The sequence below is a fragment of the Rhinopithecus roxellana genome, chromosome 14 (assembly GCF_007565055.1).
Source record: "Rhinopithecus roxellana isolate Shanxi Qingling chromosome 14, ASM756505v1, whole genome shotgun sequence".
In the NCBI taxonomy this organism is placed as follows: Eukaryota; Metazoa; Chordata; class Mammalia; order Primates; family Cercopithecidae; genus Rhinopithecus; species Rhinopithecus roxellana.
The window spans coordinates 66,714,993-66,734,100 of NC_044562.1; the positions used below are offsets into that span (position 1 = coordinate 66,714,993).

The window sequence follows — 19,108 nt, forward strand, 5'->3', positions numbered from 1 at the left end:
GATCTCCACTTTGAAAATCTGGGGAAAAGGACATTAAGCTGAAAGTCAAGAGATCTGGATTCTGTCCCTGGCTCTGCCAAAAACTCTCAGTCCTCAAACCAGTCACTTACTCTCACAGTACCTTAATATCCCACTTGACAAAGGAAGAAACTATCATTTGCCTCTCAACTATCTTTCATCAGATTTCTGTAATAAAAAGTATAAAAAAACAGTAAAAATGTCGAAAAATCTGAACTTCAAAGAGTTATATAAGAGTAAATTATTTTTCATTATTGCCTCACAGCTTGATACTCATACAGCTATCTATTTTGCCAAAAATCATGCTGTGAAATAAATTGACTATTTACTACTACAACGAAAAGAACTGTTGTTTTTTCTAAAACCCCAAAAGCCCTGTAGTTTACATACCCAAGAGGAGTGAGCATAACAAGCAGAAAGAAGCAAAGATGAATAATCCAATTAATCCACATTGGCTCACGCTACTGACTACAGATTCCTTTGATAACAATATGCTTTTGTACTAACAAACCTATAAGACAATTGGCCAGTATGTTTGGAGATGTTTATATTCTAGACGTCAGGGATTCTTGATGACAGTCTGAATATTCTCTTCTCCCTACTTTGACCCTGTCACCAACAACTATCACAGGTGGGCTAAGGCCAGCAGAACTCCCCCACTTCAGAATGAGAAGCTGTGAAATATTCTAACTAATGAGGCCTGAGAGACATACCTAATGGGGCTGACTTTAATACAAAAAGCAGTTGTCAGGCAGCCCCTGTGAAGACTCTCAGGAGCTCCACAAAAACAAAATAATAAGGAATCCAGGGCTACCCTCTACATTTCAAATTTTCTGAAAGCTTCAGAGGCAGCCAGCAGCCCCTCTGTAAGGAGCTAAACAGATAAGAGTTTGTAGAAATAGGTAACACTAAGCTAATTTTATGACCTAGAAATTCATAAAATTAGGCCTCTAGGGAAAAACACAACTTTGTTGTCTTGGGTTTTAAAAGAGGTACAGATTTTTGTCCAAGAAAAAAAGGCACCAAGGCAGAAACAAGAATGCTCAAATCCCAAACCTTTCCTTCCAGACCTCAACAACAGCAAACGCTTTAACCCTCAACCTAACCCCAAGCTTTGGTCAACAACCTACCCCATCTTCTTAGACTTCCTGCCTGAAGCAAGAGCACTTCTAACAGCACAGGAAAGGCTGTGCTGACTGTCTTACCAATAAAGGGGGTGAGAACCAAGGAAAACAATGCAACAGACTTACTTATTCATATGTTTCCTTATTTTGGCCATCTGTTGCCTGCGTCCAAAGGCAGAAAGGATGCCAGGTAACTTGGCCTTGCACTTTTAAGCAACCTCATCCACTTTTGTAGAGCTCTACTAGTGCTCTACTGTAAGCTTTCCATGCCTAATGTTCAATCAGTCAGCACCTATACCTGCTCTGGTCTGGTCTAGACCCACCCAGCTTGCTAACCATTCTTCTGCTTCTCCCTATTCTACCATTCTCATGTCTTAGGTCAAAAGATGCCACCATCTTTCTGTTCTTTCTTTGGCTCTTCTTCGTTACCATGCTGCCTCTTTACTCCCTCAAATGACCTCTAGGAATGTTTCCTTTGGTTTGACCTGGCCCTAATACACTTCTCTTGTCTTCTTGGACCTGGTCATCACTAGGCTAGATTCAAGAAAACACGAAGTGACCTAAATCAACCTATATACCTAGAACTTCTGAAGCCAGCCCTTAGCTATGCTTTCAAGGAATCCAGGGAGGACACCATATCAACAATTGGCAGCAACTGGGGATGAAGCTGGGAGGTGGATGTGAACTAGGAAAGTTCACCGTAATTCAAAAAGAAAAAAGAGGATTCCCAGACAAGATGGCCAAATAGGAACAGTTTCTGTCTGCAGCCCCCAGTGAAACCAACGCAGAAGGTGGGTAATTTCTGCATTTCCAACTGAGGCACCCGGTTCATCTCACTGGGACTGGTTAGTCAGTGGGTGCAGCCCATAGAGGGCAAGCCAAAGCAGGGCGAGGTGTTACCTCACCCAGGAAGCACAAGGAGTCAGGCAACTCCCTCCACTAGCCAAGGGAAGCCATGAGGGACTGTGCTGTGAGGAACAGTGCACTCTGGTCCAGATATTATGCTTTTCCCACGGTCTTTGCAACCCTCAGACCAGGAGATTCCCTTGGGTGCCTATACCACAAGGGCCCTGGGTTTCAAGCACAAAACTGGGCAGTTGTTTAGGCAGACAGCAAGCTAGCTGCAGTTTTTTGTTTTTTTTTTTTCATACCCCAGTGACACCTGGAACACTAGTAAGAGAGAACCGTTCACTCCCCTGGAAAGGGGGCTGAAGCCAGGGAGCTCAGCAGACTCCACCCTCATGGAGCCCAGCAAGCTAAAATCCACTGGCTTGAAATTCTCACTGCCAGCACAGCAGGCTGATGTCGACCTGGGACACTTAAGCTCGGTGGGGGAAGGGCATCCACCATTACTGAGGCTTGAGTAGGCAGTTTTCCCCTTGCAGTGTAAACAAAGCCACCAGTAAGTTCGAGCTGGGCAGAACCCACTGCAGCACTGCAAAGCCCCTGTAGCCAGACTACCTCTCTAGAGTCCTCCTCTCTAGGCAGGGCATCTCTGAAAGAAAGGCAGCAGCCCCAGTCAGGGGCTTATAGATAAAACTCCCACCTCCCTGGGACAGAACACCTGGGGGAAGGGTCGGCTGTGGGTGCAGCTTCAGCAGACTTAAACGTTCCTGCTTGCCAGCTCTGAAGAGAGCAGCAGATCTCCCAGCACAGCACTCAAGCTCTGATAAGGGACAGACAGCCTACTCAAGTGGGTCCCTGACCCCTGTGCCTCCTGATGGGGAGACACCTCCCAGCAGGGGTCAACAGACACCTCATACAGGAGAGCTCCGGCTGGCATCTGGTGGGTGCCCGCCCCTCTGGGATGAAGCTTCCAGAGGAAGGAGGAGACAGCAAACTTTGTTGTTCTGCAGCCTCCACTGGTGATACCCAAGCAAACAGGGTCTGGAGTGGACCTCCAGCAAACTCCAGTAGACCTGCAGAAGAGGGGCCTGACTGTTAGAAGGAGAACTAACAGAAAGCAATAAGATCAACACCAACAAAAAGGACCACCATGCAAAAACTCCATCCGAAGGTCACCAACAGGAAAAACCAAAGGTAAATAAATCCACAAAGATGAGGAAAAACCAGCACAAAAAGGCTGAAAATTCCAAAAACCAGAATGCCTCTTCTCTCCAAAGGATCACAACTCCTTGCCAGCAAAAGAACAAAACTGGACGGAGAATGAGTTTGACGAACTGATAGAAGTAGGCTTCAGAAAGTAGGTAATAACAAACTCCTCCAAGCTAAACGAGCATGTACTAACTCAATGCAAGAAAGCTAAGAACCTTGATAAAAGGTTAGAGGAATTGCTCACTAGAATAACCAGTTTAGAGAAGAACATAAATGACTTGCTGGAGCTAAAAAACACAGCACGAGAACTTCGTGAAGCATATACAAGTATCAAGATATGAACTGATGAAGTAGAAGAAAGGGTATCAAAGACTGAAGATCAACTTAATAAAATAAAGCATGACGACAAGATTAGAGAAAAAAGAATGAAAAGGAAATAACAAAGCCTCCAAGAAATATGGAACTATATGAAAAGACCAAACCTACGTTTGATTGGTGCACCTTAAAGTGACAGGGAGAATGGAACCAAGTTGGAAAACACACTTCAGGATACCATCCAGAAGAACTTCCTCAACCTAGCAAGACAGGCCAACACTCAAATTTGGGAAATATAGAGAACACCACAAAGATACTTCTCGAGAAGGGCAACCCGAAGACACATAATTGTCACGAATGAAGGAAAAGTTGAAATGAAGGAAAAATGTTAAAATGAAGGAAAAATATTAAGGGCAGCCAGAGAGAAAGGTCCGGTTACCCACAAAGGGAAGCCCGTCAGACGAACAGTGGATCTCTCTGCAGAAACCCTACAAGCCAGAAGAGAATGGGGGCCAATATTCAACACTCTTAAAGAAAAGAATTTTTTTTTTTTTTTTTTTGAGACGGAGTCTCGCTCTGTCACCCAGGCTGGAGTGCTGTGGCCGGATCTCAGCTCACTGCAAGCTCCGCCTCCCGGGTTTATGCCACTCTCCTGTCTCAGCCTCCCCGGTAGCTGGGACTACAGGCGCCGCCACGTCGCCCGGCTAGTTTTTTGTAGTTTTTAGTAGAGACGGGGTTTCACCGTGTTAGCCAGGATGGTCTCGATCTCCTGACCTCATGATCCGCCCGTCTCGGCCTCCCAAAGTGCTGGGATTACAGGCTTCAGCCACCGTGCCCGGCCAAGAAAAGAATTTTCAACCCAGAATTCATATCCAGCCAAACTAAGCTTCATAAGTGAAGAAGAAATAGAATCCTTTACAGACAACCAAATCCTGAGGGATTTTGTCACCACCAGGCTTGCCTTATAAGAGCTCCTGAAAGAAGCACAAATATACAAAGGAAAAACTGGTACCAGCCACTGCAAAAAAACCAAACCAAAACGTAAAGATCATTGACACTATGAAGAAACTGCATCAACTAATGGGAAAAATAAACAGCTAGCATCATAATGACAGGATCAAATTCACACAAAACAATATTAAACTTAAATGTAAACAGGCTAAATCCCCCAATTAAAAGGCATAGACTGGTAAATTGGATTAAGAGTCAAGACCCATTGGTGTGCTGTATTCAGGAGCCCCATCTCACATGCAGAGACACACATAGGCTCAAAAAAAAGGGATGGAGGAATATTTACCAAGCAAATGGAAAGCAAAAAAAAAGCAGGGGTTGCAATCCTAGTTGCTGATAAAACAGACTTTAAACCAACAAAGATCAAAAAGACAAAGAAGGGCATTACATAATGATAAAGGGATTAATGCAACAAGAAGAGCTAACTATCCTAAATATATATGCACCCAATACAGGAGCACCCAGATTCATAAAGCAAGTTCTTAGAGACCTACAAAGAGACTTAGACTCCCACGCAATACTAGTGGGAGACTTTAACACCCCACTGTCAATAATAGACAGATCAATGAGACAAAAAATTAACAAGGATATTCAGGACTTGAACTCAGCTCCAGATCAAGAGGACCTAATAGACATTTACAGAACTCTTCACCCCAAATCAAAAGAATATACATTCTTCTCAGTACCACATCACACTTATTCTAAAACTGACCACATAATTGGAAGTAAAATACTCCTCAGCAAACGCAAAACAACAGAAATCTTAACAAGCAGTCTCTCAGACCACAGTGCAATCAAATTAGAATTCAGGATTAAGAAACTCACTCAAGGCCGGGCGTGGTGGCTCATGCCTGTAATCCCAGCACTTTGGGAGTCCAAGGTGGGCGGATCATGAGATCAGGAGATGGAGACCATCGTGGCTAACATGGTGAAACCCCATCTCTACTAAAAATACAAAAAATTAGCCGGGCGTGGAGGCAGGCGCCTGTAGTCCCAGCTACTCAGGAGGCTGAGGCAGGAGAATGGCGTGAACCCGGGAGGCGGAGCTTGCAGTGAGCTGAGATCGCACCACTGCACTCCAGCTTGGGCAACAGAGCGAGACTCCATCTCAAAAAAAAAAAAAAGAAACTCACTCAAAACCTCACAACTACATGGAAACTGAACAACCTGCTCCTGAATGACTACTGGGCAAATAATGAAATAAAGGCAAAAATAAATAAGTTCTTTGAAACCAATGAGAACAAAGACACAATGTACCAGAATCTCTGGCATACAACTAAAGCAGTCTTCAGAAGGAAATTTATAGCACTAAATGCCCACAGGAGAAAGCGCGAAAGATTTAAAATGGACACCCTAACATCACAATTAAACGAACTAGAGAAGCAAGCGCAAACTAATTCAAAAGTTAGCAGAAGACAAGAAATAACTAAGATCAGAGCAGAACTGAAGGAGATAGAGACATGAAAAACAAGCAATGGGAAAAGGATTCCCTATTTAAAAAGTGGTGCTGGGAAAACTGGCTAGCCATATGTAGAAAACTAAAACTGGACCCCTTCCTTACACCTTATACAAAAATTAACTCAAGATGAATTAAAGGTTTATATGTAAGATCTAAACCCATAAAAATCCTAGAAGAAAACCTAGGCAATACCATTCAGGACATAGGTATGGGCAAAGACTTTATGACTAAAACATGAAAAGCAATTGCAACAAAAGCCAAAATTGACAAATGGGATTTAATTAAACTAAAGAGCTTCTGCACAGCAAAAGGAACTATCATCAAAGTGAACAGGCAACCTACAGAATGGGAGAAAATTTTTGCAATCTATCCATCTGACAAAGGGCTAATATCCAGACTCTACAAGGAATTTAAATTTACAAGAAAAAAAAAAAAACATCAAAAAGTGGGCAAAGGATATGAACAGATACTTTTCAAAAGAAGACATTTATGTGGCCAACAGACATATAAAAAAAGCTCATCACCACTGGTCATTAGAGAAATGCAACTATCTCATGCCAGTTAGAATGGCAATCACTAAAAAGTCAGGAAACGACTGATACTGGAGAGGATACGGAGAAATAGAAATGCTTTTACACTGTTGGTGGGAGTATAAATTAGTTCAACCATTGTGGAAGACAGTGTGGTGATTCCTCAAGGATCTAGAACTAGAAATACCATTTGACCCAGCAATCCCACTACTGGGTATATACCCAAAGGATTATAAATCATTGCACTATAAAGACACATGCACACATATGTTTATTGCAGCACTATTCATAATAGCAAAGACTTGGAACCAACCCAAATGCCTATCAATGTTAGGCTGGATAAAGAAAATGTGGCACATATACACATGGAATACTATGCAGCCATAAAAAAGAACGAGTTCATGTCCTTTGCAGGGACATGGATGAAGCTGGAAACCATCATTCTCAGCAAACTAACACAGGAACAGAAAACCAAACACCACATGTTCTCACTCATAAGTGGGAGTCGAACAATGAGAACATATGGGCACAGTGAGGGGAACATCACACACAAGGGGGCCTGTCGGGGGATGGGGGCAAGGGGAGGGATAGCATTAGGAGAAATACCTAATGTAGATGATGGGTTAATGGGTGCATCAAATCATCATGGCACACGTATACCTACGTAACAAACCTGCTCATTCTGCACATGTATCTCAGAACTTGAGTATAATTTTAAAAAAAGAAAGAAAAAAAAAAACCTGCACTTCACAGCATTAATTAAAATTACACTTAAATTTGTATAAGTGTGATCAGTATCTGTCTTTTCCTACCTGCAGTCCCCATTAAACTATAAGCTCCATGAGGGCAAGAACTATGTCAGTCCTAATCATGACTGAATTCCCTACACCCTATGAATACCTGATATAGCTATAATTCAATTACTTTAGCCGTACCAGATTAAAAATAATGTATTCCTCAACAAAGCTCTGAGATAAAATGGTGCTCCTCACATCACATCTTTTTTTTTTTTTTGGAGGCAGAGTCTAGCTCCATCACCCAGGCTGGAGTGCAGTGGCGCATATCACATCTTTTCTGGAAAAGCTAATAAGAACTTCTTGGCCGGGCGCGGTGGCTCAAGCCTGTAATCCCAGCACTTTGGGAGGCCGAGACGGGCGGATCACGAGGTCAGGAGATCAAGACCATCCTGGCTAATACGGTGAAACCCCGTCTCTACTAAAAATACAAAAACTAGCCGGGCGAAGTGGCGGGCGCCTGTAGTCCCAGCTACTCGGGAGGCTGAGGCAGGAGAATGGCGTAAACTCGGGAGGCGGAGCTTGCAGTGAGCTGAGATCTGGCCACTGCACTCCAGTCCGGGCGACAGAGCGAGACTCCGCCTCAAAAAAAAAAAAAAAAAAAAAAAAAAAACATTTCTTGAGTTCCTACCATTCTAAGATTTTTAGGCACTATTCTAAAATTTTTACATTTATTCTCATTTAATTCTTATGACAAACCAATGGAGTATGTACCATGATTATTCCCATTTTACAGATGAGACCTTTGAAGCAGAAAGGTTGTACAATTCGCTCAAAGTTATAGAGATGAATGGCAGAGATGAGATTCAAATCTAAGTAGCCTAGCCTAAAAGCCCATACTTTTAATCACTACTCTATAACACATCTTACTGAAGAACACCAAATTCTTGAGTACCAATGAATGTAGCCAAATAAAACAAATGATATGAAGACAAATTCAGACTTAGATATACAAGTCTCCAATCCTACATGACAATTCAAAGATGTTGTCACCACAAATCATTCCAATGTCTGATCCTTACTTTTATTTAAAACAGCCATCAAAACTAAAACCATATCTTCCTTTCCAATTAATAGACACAGATGGAGACTGAAACCCAAAATATTCTCATATTAAAAACATTTTCTTCTGCCACTAAATCCCTGATTCATAAAAACACAGACAAACTATTTTTATCTGCCAAGGCACCCCAATCACCAAACTGGGCCAACAGAACTCCATATGTATTGCCTGGGTTTTCCACTGGAGGCAGCAGAAATGCGTGGGGACTGCCACTGTCTCCATGGCTTTGTCTTTCTAGTTCTCCCTGCATAGGATGTAGGAAAATAATACATACCAAGTTTGAATGGGCCCTCAGTATGTATTCAAAAGAATACCAAAAACCAGTGCAAGGCATGTGACAGGGAGGATGGATCACTAGAGAGGGAGCAGGGAGAACAACTCAGATGATTCACAATCTGCCCAGCAGATGCTTCTAAGTTCCAAGCATTCAGTAGCATTGTGGTAGATTACACCCAATCTTACCACAGCGCCTGAGGGGTCTGTGACTCCTCCAGTTTATGATGCCTTGTGGGTGCACCATGGAATGTGAAAGGTCCTAAGAAATCTATAATTAGAAAGGGAAAATTTAACTCACCTTCCACTGCTCCTCGGGAAGTAGTTTCACGACCACCAGATCCCCATTTAAGGCTCTATTACGAGCAACAACCCCATCAATAAAAATGTCTCGATCACCATCCTAGGTTGGAAAAAGAAATAAAACAATAGTGAGCTTAAAAATACATAAAGCAAAAAACAGATTGCATTCTTTCAAAACTGAAATAGAAAACAGCAAGTTATTCTTAGGTTATCCTTTTTTGTATTAAATAAAGCATGTTGATACCTTTTTAATCCTAAATGAATTTTTAACATACCAAGGAAGTATAAAAATAGAAGGTATGCAAGAGAACAGAAGAGGAACAACATATAATCTCCCGCAAGAAAACAAACTGAGGGCAGGAGCAGCAATGGTTCTAAGATTTGGGCTCTCTAGGAGGAAACCAGCAAATTCATAATGCCCCCCAAGAAAGTGGCAGAGAGAATAAGTTGTGGTTGTTTTTATGGAGACCTAAGCAGAGGGCAAAGAAGAGAAAGAAAGAGATGTAATATGAGATTCATCACATGATCTTCACACTCTACCGACTTTGCTGACTTAGGACCACTGTGAACTCCAGACAATGAACACAAGGTACAGACACTTTCATCCTCACTCACTCACTCAGAAACAAACCACTTTAAATAATGTGGCTCCCCAGTGAACTCCCCAAGTGTCAACTTCTTGGCTTAAATAGGTGCCAGAGTCTTCTTAGCAATCCAAATTACTTTGTAATTTTAAATAAACAAAATAGCTAAGGAAATGCAAGCCTTCTGCAGCAGTCAGGGTTCCTGAGAAAAGGAAATATTTTCAAAATGTTTCACCAACAAACATGTACTCTTATCCTTCTATTCTCTACAAGTTTATATGATGTGCTCTTTTTCAGAGAATAAGAAAGAAGTAAAATACTTTTTCTTACAGGAGATGACAGCAAAAGGGTCTGGAAAACCATCACTCAAATTTTTCTAATAGGGACACCTGACATAGATAAGATTTAACACAACACTCAATGGACTGAAGGTGATTACTATGAAACTTTAGTTAAAGTTAAAATTAATATCCCAAAATCACCAAATCAAAAAGGTGGGGGGGGGGCAGATTTTAGTCACTCAGCATTTTTTACAGTTTCCACTTACAAACCATTAGAGATCTTCTAGAACAGTTTTTCTGCTCAATTTCCAGTTTCGCTAGGGGCTGACAGCTGTGGCCTGCACACTCTGCCAAAACTGACCCCACCCTAGTCCCCGAGGAAAAGCTACTGTGTTAGCCACAAAACATGACTGTAGTTGACCTCTTGACAAGCTTCTCAGAGAGATCTGGAAGAGACAGCCAGTAAACAGAGTGAACAACTGAAATATGGCACATCACCATCTATTGCTGCCTTTTGCAATTCAAAAAGCAATAGGATCTCTCAGACCTCCTTGGAATGAAAAGTGGGCTGTTTGGAGGTCACCCTAACCCATACTCATGTGTCAAACATATGCAATGAAATGCCTCTATTATAAGCAGCTACAACCACCCTTTGGCAGCACAGAGATTTCAGATTGATGGGATGATAGTACCATCACCTTACAATCCCAGGAAACTAAGGAAAGCAGGGCTGAGTTGAACCTCAGACAACACAAAAATCTATAGCTAATGCATCACTACTCAGCTCTTCCTTGATTCATTCAGAAGACTGATCGACTGTCACTGAATCTCTTACTTTAAAGATACTCAACTTGGGAGCTGCTCAATATTAAAAGTTCGAGTCATCTCTTTTAACCACTTTTTAAGGCCAAATATTTCAGCTCTTTGAACGCCAGAAGTCTTGTTCTACCCATCAGAAAGAATAATAGGTAATAGAAAAAAAAAAGAAAGAAAAATAGATACTGAACATCCCTGGAGGAAAAATAAAGGAACTGGGAGGAGGGCATGGGTAGTCAGACTAAAGACTTAGGGGACTGTAGGAAGGAAGACAACACAAGTATGCCACAATGGTCACAGCATCCTTCATTGATGAAACAGTTCCCTTTGGACCAAAAATAAATTCCATCGCTGTACAAAGGGTGCCTCCTATGACAAGATGCATTAAAAAGTTAGAGAGCTTCTTAGATTTACATAATTCAGAATAGAAACTGTGCTTTTTAAAAATGACAGGTTTTTCCATCTGATCAATTTTCTCCTCTTTATCCTATCCCCAAATAGGATAAAAGGCATGTCAATAATATCATTTTATCTTGGTTTGCTTGAAAGTCACATGACTTTACTCACATTCTGTATTTCATTTTTATTGAGAACCTCACAAAACTAGCAAGTACACATAAGTTACTCATCTCGTATAGTTTAGATGTGTCATGAATTGAAAATCAACTTTCTGTCAGTAGAAATTATAATGAACCTAAGTCAAGTTCCCCCAGAACAAAGTATTATTTTATACCTGATGATTAATTCACTGTTGACCCAGGGAGATATTTTAGTATAGCAAATGATATTGTGTAAATTCACAACCACTTTTAGAGTCAGTAAGAGCAAACCTAAATAATTTAATCAAATCTCTATTTTTGTCTCTCTAAAAACTTTAGAATGTGAGGAACATTCGACATTTAGTCCATTCCCTCATTTTACAAATGAGGAAGCCACTGTATGTCCTACTGTCAGAGCAAAAGCCTCATCTTCTGTCATATTCATTCCTGCCTTTATGCTCCCAGCTTAAGCCAGTAACAGTTAGGCCCTGGTTCTGACATTCTACTTCCCAGTCTATCTGTGGGCATTTTTCATCCCATATATTTTATATTTGTCATAAAATGAAAATCAACTTTCTATCAGTAGAAGTTATAATGAACCTAAGTCAAGTTTCCAGTTAATACAAATTCACATTTGACATGGATATGAGCTATGTATACTCAGAAATCTAGACCACAGTTGGCTACAGGCTTTATATATGAGTAATCTGTTGCCTCTATTATTGCCCTCTTCAATTGCTTTCTATAATGCTTTTGAAAACTGAAACCCACAAAGCAAGACTATAGGACTGTTCCCGTGCCCAAAACCAGAGTGTCTACAATCACTTGCAATGGGCCTTGATTGGCAGCTCTTATGATCGATTCTTAATTACCTAGAGGTGAATTGTTTTTTTCTCTCTGAGACACTATTACTAGTCAAGCAGGAGCCGAATAAAAGAAGCATAGAAATAAGCCAATCCTAATATCTCAACTGTCTAAAAATTTCTAAATATGACATAGCAAGAATACTATTTTAAGTAGGAAAGCAACTATGAGCTTTTAAAACATCAGCACCTTTTGCTTTTGCTTCTTAGCTTTCTTTAACAAGCCAGGTTAAACCATGGAGATACATCACTTGCAGATGTAAATTACATGAATTTAGCTTGCAGGAACCATAGCAACTCTGCTCTGGCCCTGCTCCAGCCACACCCCTCCCCATCAGACAAGGAGTTCACAGGGCCAAATGGATGTGCTTCCCTAAAATAAGCAGCCCCAAGCCTACCTCCAGGACATATACAGGCACTCCCCCATCACCAGAGGCACCCCCTCAACATGGCAGCTGGCTAAAGGACAGGTATTTCTAATGGTATGGACATAGCTTAGATATGTGGGACAGGATGCCCACGTTTGTGCATGAAAAGGCCCTCACTGAATGCAAGGGAGTCACAAGGGGACAGGCAGCTAGCACTGAGAAGGGAATAGGGGCAAGCTAGAGGTGGAGCCATGCTTCAGCATGGAGCTGCAAGAAATCTGAGAATTCTACATTTGAACTCAGGTATATGAAGGTGTATTTGGCAAGGAATATATAGAATAATATATTTTACTTAATGGTGGATGTGAGGTCTAACTCATCAATATTTGATTTAAGGTATGTGTGCCTTCTTTTCTACTTCTGTCCTAGGTCCCACACTTGCTAGGAGCCAGCCCAATAGGGATTTAACTTAGGGAAATCCTATACCGTGTATTTAGGCAAGAGAGGGAGCAGCAAAATTTTCAGAATGCTGTAGTTCCCCTTATCATTGCCATCAATAAGAGCAAACTTAAGTATGCACAAGAGACAAGAGGTCTGAGTCTACCCAGTTCCCAGCTGCCTCTTAAGATGAACTAACTACATCGAGTGATATTTTCATGCTTAAAAATCTGTGTCTTTCATACATGAGGGCTCCTAATACAATCAAGTTCCTTCAACTGGTATATTCTTGAAGAAACAGTTACGCTTTCTTTATGGGAAAAAACATTAGTTATGCAGGGCATACTGAGAGATGGTTTATCCACCTCCAACATAGCACCTTCCTAAGAGATTTTCATGGGTAGTTTTTATGATTCCTGGATGTAAATTTAACCTTATGAGCAAACTCTGGAAACTAATACATATGTAAACTGCACTTCCAGTATATGCGAGAACTGCTCTTGCAGCCAAGTTACCACCTCAAAGCTGACCCTCAATTCTACAACCCAATTTTACAACTCAAGTCCCAGGGTCAGGACATATGCCATCTTCTCTCATGGGAACAGAATATGACTGAGAAAGAGTAATGAATGCCAGTGATACCTTTTATCTGATTCAATGGGTAAGACTTGAACTTGGATCCAATGTGAGTCCCTGGATTTCAAAGGCAGGGGAAAAGGACTAAACTGAGCTTGACAGTAGGTGATAAGGTTATTGTAACAATAACAATAATATCACTTGAGCATATAAAATCTGAAATGTTCCAAAATATAAAACTTTTGGGCACTGACCTGACACTCAAAGAAAATGCTCACTGGAGCATTTTGGATTTCAGTGTAAGTATGTAATGTAAATATTCCAAAATTAAAAAAAAAAATTCTAAATCCAAAATACTTCTGGTCCCAAGTGTTTCAAATAAGGGGTGCTCAATCTGTAATAACAACATTTATAAAGTACATGACTAAAACTATATTCTCACTAAACTTACTGTCATTTAAAATAATATGTTAATTAAAATATATGTATTCCATTTTGTCATCTATAAGCATAAGTTTGGTCTCTTTCACTGTGAAAAATCTACGATTCTATAGCTATTTTATTTATGGTATCCTGGAAAAGTTAGGTCAGGAATTTAAGAATATTGCTCTCCTAGCTTTGCTCAATCAAACCTTCTCTATAGAACTGCTGCTAACTATATGTTAGTGTGAACTTCATTTAAGTGGAAAGAGCCTCTTAAAATGAGTCATAAATGTAAGAAAGGATCTGAAGGACCCAACGGTAAAGAGCCTTATATGAAGCTCTATCACCTGCACGAAAGTGAAGTGAGAAACTCTGACCCCCCGCAAAAAAAAGCATTACACATTATTTTTGGACAAATGTTCAGATTAGCTCATGCAAAAGATCCAAAGTAGATAGCATATTTGTTTAGGAAAGATTAACTTAAATCAGTGGAAAAAATCATAAATCCTTTTAAGCCATAAACCAAGGGCATTCAATTACACGAACTGGTGGGTAGTCTGCCTGGGTCCAGCTGCTCTTTGCAGCCTTGTAACAAATGCCATCCCTTTCATTTGGCATGCGATTTTAAGACTGGCAGAAGGGGTTGTTAACCAAAAGAAAATGTTGTTTATTTAAATTTGAAACAAATCTTTGCCCATCCTCAATTCTGCTTCACTACTCTGCTTTTTAGTTAGAATACATGATTTCAGTTTCAGAGCACATCTAAAAAATTAAATGTGACATTAAGTTTATTATAAATTTATTGAACTTACCGGGGAAGGAATGAAGGCTTCATGAAACTTCTTTGGATTAATTCTCAATACACCCTTTAAAACAAAAAATAAAGCTTGTGAAAATCTAGCTATATATTTATGATTTTTCCATATGTATGTTATTCTCCAATAAAAAGTTTTAAAATTAAACAGTTCAATTGAGAAAACAAGTTAGATGTATAAGAACTGTTCATTAAATGCAGGAAACACAATTTATGTTGATATCTGAAATAGAGGGTTCCATCAAAAACAGAAAGCTTAGACTGGCACCTTGGTGTGAACAAGCAAAGGTAAGGAATAAGAGAGCCTGGCATAGAGTGGGAAAGTGGCAACTATTAGACTTTTAGGTGCCCCTATATGCTAGTCTTCAAATTTAAACCTTGACTTTACAAATCAGATTACCTGGGGATTGTGCCTCACTATATAAAGGCCTTTTTTTTTTTTCTCCCAGTTCCAAGACCTTTCCACAATTGCTTGTTTCTGTGACAATTTTCAAAGTGATACAGGTTGATTTCCAACCTTGATACTGAGCCTTAAGAAACTGGATGCATTATTTTTTACTCTGACCCCTCTGCAGAGCTGAATGAGTCAATAATTCAAAATGGTCATAACCAGCTCTTAATGCAAACTGGAATCCTGGCTCCAACAGCCAGGCCACCCAGTCTGCCTTCAACTTCATGTTATTTCAGCACCAAATCAGGGTCTGCTTCTATTTACACACAGGGGTGCAGGTGGGGGCCTCTTCAATAGCAGTTCAGTATTTCAGGCTCTTGCAGGAAGCTGTAACGCTCCCCAGGTTCCAGCTGTAGTCTCAGGTCACTGGAACACATGGATGGAAGCAGTTATTTTTCTAACAGCCAAACTCAAAGGATATCTCGAGAAAGTGTTTTAAATAACATTTCCCCCTAAAACGTTTAAAGACTCAAAGATACATAATTAACAAAACAGGCAAGGGCATAAAATAAAGCAGAAAATAATTTCCTTCTGTGCTGTATACCATGTTTAAATTACAAATGTCCATGCCACAGTTTACAATATCATGAACACTCAAATAGACTACTACAAATGATCATTCAGTCCTTAATTCAACAATTAATTATTGAGTACTGACTATATTCAAGACCCTGAGACACACTGATGGGGAAGATAATGATTAAGCTCAGTCCCTACTTTAAATGAAAACATAAACCAGAGGTACAGCTTACTTTCATAGCGAGGGTACCAGAAGAGGCTTCAGAGATGGTGTCTGACCTAGTCCTTTACAGAAGAGCAAAATTTGCAAATAAATCAGATGAGAAGTATAGTAGAGGACACTGTGTTAGCAAAAGTGGTTAAGAGGGCACTCACTAACTCTTCTCCATTGTGCAATAACTCTGCCTAGCACAGAAGAGGGAGGAACCAGGAGATAAGGTTGGCAAAGCTCCCCAAGGCCAGTCCCTTGTTAAGAGTGTCACAGTAAATCCACTTCTAGACAGCTGTTTCTTGTTGAGGGAAGGAGGGAAAAAACTTACATTTATCCTAAATATTCATCCACTCACTCAACAAATATTTCCTAACGAATAGCATGGCAGGCACCATGTCAAGTGATGGGGTAAAAGGGAGACTAACAACAGACAGTCTCTACCGTCACAGAGCTGACAGTCTCGTGAGGGGAAGAGACTCCAAACAAACGAAAGTCAGTTCATTGAAATTAAATGTTTAACAATTTCATTTTCTGATTCCAGATGCTTTTCTCTGGCCTAAGATTTTTTTTCAATTCCTATTCTTCTATCATCCCTTGTAGCTCAGTGAATGGTTAGCAAATGAAGAAGCACGGAGATGAGAATGCCTCTAGCTTTGAAAATGTCTTTAATTGCAGGGCACTCAGACAGCTTAGGCTGGGCCCAGGGAAAAGACACAGGTTGCTCAAGGTTGCATCCAGGCTCTATTTAAAAGAAAAGGTATTAAAAAGACCTTGAAGATTTTACCCTTGATTCTCTATCCCAAACTTCCCAATATATACAAAAGGACACAAGGAAGAAGAGAAACCTTGTTCCACAATAGCATTTATAAATTTGACTGAAGCATAACTCTGAAGAACTGGACCTCAGAAACACAGCCCTTGAGAGAATGCAGATCACACTAAGAAAGCAGAAACTCCCCAGAGCTCTGCAGCAGACCAGAGTTGTTCCTATAGCCTGAGAGAAGCAGCTGACAGTAAAATCTGTCAAAAACAAATGGTCTTTTAACTAAAGGATACTTCCCACAGATGTCTTGTCTTACTCACCTACAAAAGTCCAAGGCTTTCATTTCTTTTTTTTTTGAGACGGAGTCTTGCTGTCTCCCAGGCTGGAGTGCAGTGGCTGGATCTCAGCTCACTGCAAGCTCCGCCTCCCGGGTTCACACCATTCTCCTGCCTCAGCCTCCAGAGTAGCTGGGACTACAGGCGCCCGCCACCATGCCCGGCTAATTTTTTGTATTTTTAGTAGAGACGGGGTTTCACCATGTTAGTCAGGATGGTCTCGATCTCCTGACCTCATGATCCGCCCACCTTGGCCTCCCAAAGTGCTGGGATTACAGCCACCGTGCCCAGCCAGCTTTCATTTCTATAGCCATCCCCTAATCTGACCCAATTGCCCATGTCCCATCTTCTTCCTAAAGCACTTCCCTAGGCCTGGAACTTGATCAGTGAGAATCCCATAGCCTCCATCTCTTCTCTGGATGCTCCTGATTCTTCCCCTTAATCGAAACCTGGCTGTTCCCTGATGTTATTGCTTCCCTGAGTGCTCTCAAAGGGTGTCTATTTTATCTCTCATAACCCATGTATCTCAGAGACCAGGTGAGGAAGGGCTCTTTGCTTCCCCATCATGGCTTTAAAAGTATTTTTTCCTCCAATCTCTTTTAAAAATCCCAGATCCTTTGAAGTTCATATCATTAGCACCTCCTTGGTGTTGTCATTCTCAAACTTACAGGTGGGTCAAAGCTCCAATTCACTAACATTTTCACTAGCAGCTCACTGCCTTCATCTCTATCCTTACTCCCATATATATTTCTGGGACTTCACAACCATGTTGAAGACCAAGCAACCCCAGCCTGTCACTCTAACTACCATTTGCTCTCCTACCCCATCTACTCTCTCCCATGTTCGCAGCCTGGATCCTGTAAGCACTACTAATGACACCACTTCAAAAAAAAAAAATTCAAATATCGCACTTTCCAATGGCAGTCTTCTGTCTACTTATGGTAAAAACCCCATTTCAACAACTCTTCATTTTCACTAAGATCTCCAACCCAAAGCTGTGACCACATGTGTCACCATTCATTGTCCTCCCACTGTTTACTCCCTTCTCTAGCAACCTAATTGCCATGGCCTGTCATTATCACTTAACCTTGCAAATCCTAAACAAACTTCTTACTCTGATACTCAACCAGCAAAAGACCTTGAAGATTTTACCCTTGATTCTCTACTCTCAACTAACCCCAGCTATCTGCTTTCTCCCTTCCTGTACCCAAGGAGCTGAACAGTACCACAGAAAAACACCACACAACTGGGCTAAATCAGTCTAACTGGCAATCACAAACATACTGTATCTGGCTTGTTTGAGAGTCCTTAAAACTGAGGAATTTCACACATATAAAATACATAGTTCCAGATATTCTTGAAAAATCGTAAGATCTAACAGCTTTGGACAGCATATCATTGTCTCCAAATGACAGCAACCACCTAACCTGAATAACAGACACTCCTCTTATAGTAATAAAAACAAAACTCAAATGCCACTAATGCAGGTATATGACGTGCCACACACTCTTTGAAGAGCTTTATATCCATCAGCTAATTTAACCCTCACAACAACCCTATGAGGTAGATACTATTATCCTTGTTTTTACAGAGGAGGAAACTGAGGCACTGAGAGGTTAAAAAAATTGCCCGCTTTCACATCACATTCAAGGTCAGACAGTCTGGCTCCAGAGTCCATGCTCTCCACTACTGTGAACAGCCTCTCTCTCTGTTTGCCACACTCACCACCAGGGCCTCTTCACTCATATATGCCAGCTGTCCCTCTTACCCAAAAACTCATTCCAACCCTTGCTTTTCTCCGTCTTGGTTAACGGCAACACCATCCAGCCAGCTGCTCAATTCGAAAACTCAGCAAGCATCAGGGATGCCTCCCTCTGCCTCACCTTCCATATCTCACCCACCAGCATGTCATATCAGTTCTAGCCCCACATCCATCCATCCATTCCTCTCCATCTTCACTGCCACCTTCTTGTTCCCATCTCCATGTTTTCTGACCTGGTTTACTTTGATAGCGTCCTGAGTGGCCTCTCAGCTTCCGCTCTAGTCTATTCATCTCACAATTCCCAGAGAGATATGTTCAAAGCATAAAGAGATTATTTTCTTCTCCTGCTTAACAGCCTTCAGTGACTTCCTGCTGCTCTTTAAACAAAATCCAATTCTCCAGCACAGCCTAGAGACCCTA

At 41.0% G+C, this 19,108-nt stretch overlaps 1 protein-coding gene across 4 annotated transcripts in view; it reads right to left on the bottom strand.

The window, feature by feature from the left end:
* Positions 1-19,108, bottom strand: part of LOC104655173 (DIS3-like exonuclease 2) — a 324,355-nt gene that overhangs the window by 297,494 nt on the left and 7,753 nt on the right. For all 4 annotated transcript variants that reach the window (XR_004053181.1, XM_030916406.1, XM_030916405.1 and 1 more), the window contains exons 3-4: positions 14,646-14,699; positions 8,944-9,045 (exon numbers count right to left, since the gene is read on the bottom strand). Coding sequence is in view for 3 of the 4 variants with exons in the window: in XM_030916406.1 (XP_030772266.1) it covers positions 8,944-9,045; positions 14,646-14,699 (156 nt within the window). In the remaining variant the exon portion in view is untranslated. The remainder of the gene's footprint in view (positions 1-8,943; positions 9,046-14,645; positions 14,700-19,108) is intronic.